The sequence below is a fragment of the Amblyraja radiata genome, chromosome 25 (assembly GCF_010909765.2).
Source record: "Amblyraja radiata isolate CabotCenter1 chromosome 25, sAmbRad1.1.pri, whole genome shotgun sequence".
In the NCBI taxonomy this organism is placed as follows: domain Eukaryota; kingdom Metazoa; phylum Chordata; class Chondrichthyes; order Rajiformes; family Rajidae; genus Amblyraja; species Amblyraja radiata.
Genome location: NC_045980.1, coordinates 4,765,606 through 4,771,605, shown reverse-complemented (window position 1 = coordinate 4,771,605; position 6,000 = coordinate 4,765,606). Strand labels below are relative to the sequence as shown.

Below are 6,000 nucleotides of genomic sequence, written 5' to 3'. Positions count from 1 at the left end.
ACAACTGCGATAACAAAAGGGCAAGGCTATATACTGTCAACTGGGCCTCTTCAGACGGCATATGTGATTAAAGTGATGAATGACTTTAATAGAGGGATCGCAGAGGTGAGGAAAAGCATAATTGGGGAAGGAGTATCAATGAGAGTTCCAATAGGGAATTCAGAATGGATTTATTTCCCCAAAGAGTGGTGTGAATGTGGAACCTGCTTCTGCTTGCACAGGGAATGGCTAAATGGGAAGGGCAATAGTATTGATGGATTCAGGGATGGGCTGGAGTGAAATCAGGGAGAGGGAAATAAAGAAGTTTACTAAAAGGAACATCCAATGACATATAAAAGCTGCAGTCAAGTGATTGACACGATAGGCTTATTTTAATACTAACATTTACTTTAAGGTTGTTCATGATTGATAAATGCTGGTCGTTTGTTTTCTTGGAAAGAAATAATTAGTTTAATGATAATCATTTGAAACCTGGCAAATTCTTCAATTCACCTTTTAATGTCAGAAATCCTTCAGTCATGGATTTCTGGTCTATTGAACCGATTAGATTGACGATTATAGCATTTAAGTGATATACTACAATTTAATAATTGCCTGTAACCTAAACTTCATTTCTGATTAAATGTATTTCCCGGTTAAATGGGTGTTTTTATTGTAATAACTGTAATATTTGTAATTCGTGGAAGAAGCAATATATGTCAGTTGGTTTAGAGAGTATGATGGTGTTCAAGTTTATGAAATGTTATGTCAATAGGATGAAAGAGCAACAAGCCTGGCATTGCACAAGTTCAAGGCAGTCCAAAAGGCTTCAAATTTCATTTTAATTTTGTACACTCAAAATTAAGTTCAACTTGCAAGTTTTGAAACATTCTCAGCATCCAATAGAAACTAGATTGAGACTGGTCAGACCAATTAAAGCCACAGAAATTACACATTTATTTCAGGAAAGGCCATTAAAATGTTTTCCAATTTTAGCCACGATGCACAAAATAGGAAAGGTGACCCTGAATGAATCATAGGTATCAAGGTCTTAACTAGTTGTGGATCCATATATTCATACAACAATCATTTAACCCCACTGGCACCAGAGAACAAGAGCAACGTCAACATGGGTGCTTGGTATTTCAATAATACAAAAATGGAAGCTTCCGTCTCCTTAATCTAGGTTGGGCCAAATTATGTGAAGGGGCACAACAACCTTCAAGAAACAACACTGCAAAACTATCTCAAATCTTAGCAACATTGATGCGCTTAATTATAATTCAAACATTTTGATGATAGTCATAACTAGGCCACAAAGGATTCCCATTCAACACTTCCACAATAATTGAAGCTGAAAAGAAAAATGATGGCAGATTTTAGTGCACCTGGCTAAAAAAACACAAGAGATTGTGGTGAGCACTTTTATTTACAAATATGATTAAAAGCTTTTGCCTTGACAGTCATGCTATTTTACCTGAAAAAAATTGGGGAGGCATGCAATAGTAAAGCATCTTACTCGTTTGTTTGTAAGAAAATACACAGCTTGTAGTATGAGTAAGCAACATCTATGATTTGGTATTTATGATTTAGATGGAAAATTCCATTAGAAGATCCCACTGAAAACCAGATTTACCTCCATACTTTGAACAAAAAAATATTAAAAAATTAATTTGAGGAACATTAAAATACTTTATGAAAATAAGTAAAAGCTCTCTTGATTTCCATCTATACAATATGTGTGATAGTGCCTTGGCCCTATTGTGCTACTCGGGCCCCAGGATTCACATACAGTATGCACATCCTCTGCCACAGCAGAAAACGATTTATTTATTTATATATATATTTATAACACTGGGTCAGGATACCCTTGCCAGCATGTTTTAAAACTCTTATATATTTCCCAGAAGCACTTTGTATGATCAACATGTACATCAAATTTTTTGTATCAAATTATTCAATCTTAATAAAATTTCCTGATGAATAAATACCAAAAGAAAGCTAGCAGCGAGTAAGATAAGGCTGCAGATAATAACATTTGTCTTTCTGCACAGATTTACAAATTATTTGTAATGCATGATAAGCAATGTACATCCTGCTTTCCAATTTCACAAAAAGTATGATTGCACATATATCAATACTGTGTCATTTTAAAAGGTGACCAACAAATGGTCAGTGTTCTTGTTAACATTAACAATGGGGCCCTGATTATAAGGAAATTTAAGGACTGTACAGGCACTAGTCCAGAGGTGATGTCTGCCCTCACTAAGTGAGCCCACAATTAAGATATCTGGGCGAGATTATGGCATAGTTTTTCATCTATAGTCTTCCTTCGGATAGTCCAGCGTAACCAGATTCCCAAAACCAAGTCTGAGGGTTTCCACATCAAAATTTTCAATTTCTCTTTCTCGTCGTTCCAATAAATTTCGTATTCTCTCGGTCCTGTCTTTCTGAAGTGCAGCAAGTTCCTCTTCAATCTTGAAATAAAACAAAACAGATAATTATTACAAACACTGATACTCTACATTTATCTTGATACGCGAAATACAGCATTGAATTTCGGACTCCAAATTAATGTTTCTTTCCAGCTTGCCCTTGTACGGTTCCAACACATCAACAGTTTGGTGAATATTAACGGTTTTCAAACAGCTTTGTAAATCATAGCACTTGAAATCTATGTTGAGGAAGGAACTGCAGATGCTGGTTGAAACCAACGATAGACACCAAAAGCTGGAGTAACTCAGCGAGTTAGACAGTATCTTTTCCTTCTGGAGAAACGGAATAGGTGAGGTTTCGGCTCGCGACTGAGAACTTCTTCAGACTGAGAGTAGGAGAAAGGGAAGCGTGAGATATACAGTGCCCTCCATAATGTTTGGGACAAAGACCCATCATTTATTTATTTGCCTCAGTACTCCATAATTTGAGATTTGTAATAGTGCACATTGTCAGATTTTATTAAAGGGTATTTTAATACATTTTGGTTTCACCATGTAGAAATTACAGCTGTGTTTAAACATAGTCCCCCCATTTCAGGGCAGACTTAACTGAACTCTCGTCGGTGTGAGTACTTGTGATTGTCTGAAGAAGGGTCTCGACCCTAAAAGTCACCCATTCCTTCTCTCCAGAGTCGCTGCCTGTCCCGCTGAGTCACTCCGGCTTTTTGTGTCTCTTCAATTTAAATAAAATTAAATAAAAAGTTAAATAAAAAACACAGAGTGCTGGAGGAACTCAGCAGGCTAGGCGGCATCTGTGGAGAGAAAGGATTAGGAGTTGTTTCGGGCCAGGGTTCTTCTTCAATAGGAAGGAACTGCAGATGCAGTTGTCTTTGCAAAACGGCAAATGATTCCGGGAGAAAAAAGAGAGAGAAAGAGTGAGAAAGAACGAGAGATAGAGGTTCCAGCCTCTTAACCCCAAGCACTGTGGTGGATCAATGCTTACAAAAATAATCATCCAGATCTTGAAATTTAAAATATTAATAGACTTAATCTACTATAAATTTTAGAGGTGCAGTATGACTTTTTATATCCTTGCATTTTTTAAGTAGCAAGATCTTAAGTCAATTTCACCGGTTATTACTTTTCCATTGGCGAGTGAAATGTTAATGAAACATGGTCGGGCCAATCTCAGTTGTTCCCACCTCAGCTGGTACAGCGGTGACCCCTTGTTATGATTATCTATGGTCGTTTTTTTTTTTAAATCCGTATTTAACATCGCAAAATCGTATTTCAGTATTCTTATCGCATTTCCGTACGAAATACGGAAAATCCGTACTACTTGGCAGCTCTGCATTAGCCAAACCTCGGCTTACCAAAATCAACTGTTTGGAACATCATCAAGAAGAAAGAGAGCACTGGTGAGCTTACTAATCGCAAAGGGACTGGCAGGCAAAGGAAGACCTCCACAGCTGATGACAAGAATTCTCTCTATAATAAAGAAACCCCCCCAAACACCTGCCCGACAGATCAGAAACACTCTTCAGGAGTCAGGTGTGGATTTGTCAGTGACCACTGTCCGCAGAAGACTTCATGAACAGAAATACAGAGGCTACACTGCAAGATACAAACCACTGGTTAGCCACAAAAATAGGAAGGCCAGGTTAGTTTCCCAAGAAGTACTTAAAAGAGCAACCACAGATCTGGAAAAAATGTCTTGTGGACAGTTGAGAGGAAGATTAACATATCAGAGTGGTGGCAAGAGAAAGTATAGAGGAGAGAAGGAACTGCCTTAGATCCAAAGCATACCACCTCATCTGTGAGACACGATGGCGGGGCTGCTGAAGGTACTGGCTCACTTATCTTCATTGATGACACAACTGCTGATGGTAGTAGCATAATTAATTCTGAAGTGTATAGAGGCATCCTATCTGCTCAAGTTCAAACAAATGCCTCAAAACTCATTGGCCGGCGGTTCATTCTACAGCAAGACAATGATCCCAAACATACTGCTAAAGCAACAAAGGAGTTTTTCAAAGCTAAAAAATGGTCAATTATTGAGTGGCCAAGTCAATCGCCCAATCTGAACCCAATTGAGCATGCCTTTTATATGCTGAGGTGAAAACTGAAGGGGACTAGCCACAAAACAAGCATAAGCTAAAGATGGCTGCAATACAGGTCTGGCAGAGCATCACCAGAGAAGACACCCAGCAACTGGTGATGTCCATGAATCGCAGACTTCAAGCAGTCATTGAATGCAAAGGATATGCAACAAAATACTAAACATGACTACTTTCATTTATATGACATTTCTGTGTCCCAAACATTACGGTGCCCTGAAATGGGGGGACGATGTATAAACACTCTTGTAATTTCTACATGGTGAAACTAAAATGTATAAAAATGGCCTTTATTAAATTCTGACAATGTGCACTTTAACCACACGTGATTTTTTTCTATTGCAAATCTCCAATTGTGGAGTACAGAGGCAAATAAATAAATGAGTCTTTGTCCCAAACATTATGGAGGGCACTGTAGATGGTGATGTGGAGAGACATAGAACATATGAATGAAAGATATTCAAAAAAGTAACGATGATAAAATAAACAGGTCATTGTTAGCTGTGGCCTACATGAAAACGGGTAGAGACAATGAGATTCAACAAGATGTCTTTGAAGCTGGTACGACTCGGGTGGAGGAGAAATCTTTGGCAAGCTTCAGCCCGCTGAGAATCTAATTGATCTTGCTTAATGCTACATATTAAGTTGTTTATCATTTTAATTTTATAAAGATAAATTATTCTACCCGATTATAAAGTTGGTAATGCACACACTATTACAGATGCAAAGCATGCTTATTTTGAACATACCTTTTGTTCAAGACGTGCTCGGCGCAATGACACCAGTTGCTCCAGTTTCTGAAGCTCTCGCTCATGCTGTGCTTCAGTCTGCATCTTAATTTTGCTCTGGTAGGCATTGAGAAGTTCCATTTCCTGCTGAAGCTGATGTTTCAGGGCTTGGCACTCTGCTTCCTGAGCCTCATCCAGTCGCAGCTATTTAACCAAAAAAATGAATCAATACCATCGTACTCCTCCATAAATTGAAATCAAAGCAAATGTGACTAAATCGTACATTAAATCTCTAGGCCTAATCTAGAAGTTGCTTAATGCAAGGCAGGAGTGGTAAAATAAACTCATATTTACTAATATATTTGGAATTATTGCTGAGAATACTAAAATAATAATGCAGTATTGGGACAGACTATGATTTGAGGAGCACAATTATGACAAATCAGGATGCAGCATTTAACCTAGAGTCCATTTTGGTTGCAAGAGCCATCTCATTTCTTTGCTTCTACCTGTATTCCCAAGTATTTTTCCTTTCATGAACTCGTACAATTCCTTCCAAATGCCTCACCTGAATCTGCCTCCACTTTTTTCCTGGTAGTACATTCTCAATTATAATTCCTTGCTACACAAAATATTCTTTCCTAAACTTTTTTTTCCCACTGAAACATCTTCATTTTATAACAGACAGCCAACCATGTCATCTCTGGGTGCCCGCATTACCACCCACCAAATGGAGATCAG

At 38.0% G+C, this 6,000-nt stretch overlaps 1 protein-coding gene across 2 annotated transcripts in view; it reads right to left on the bottom strand.

Moving 5' to 3' along the window:
- Window positions 1–802: 802 nt before the first annotated feature.
- Window positions 803–6,000, bottom strand: part of taok3 (TAO kinase 3) — a 73,275-nt gene continuing 68,077 nt past the window's right edge. For both annotated transcript variants that reach the window (XM_033043106.1, XM_033043107.1), the window contains exons 12-13: window positions 5,281–5,463; window positions 803–2,456 (exon numbers count right to left, since the gene is read on the bottom strand). In XM_033043106.1, the coding sequence (XP_032898997.1) occupies window positions 2,295–2,456; window positions 5,281–5,463 (345 nt within the window). In that variant the 3' untranslated portion in view covers window positions 803–2,294. The remainder of the gene's footprint in view (window positions 2,457–5,280; window positions 5,464–6,000) is intronic.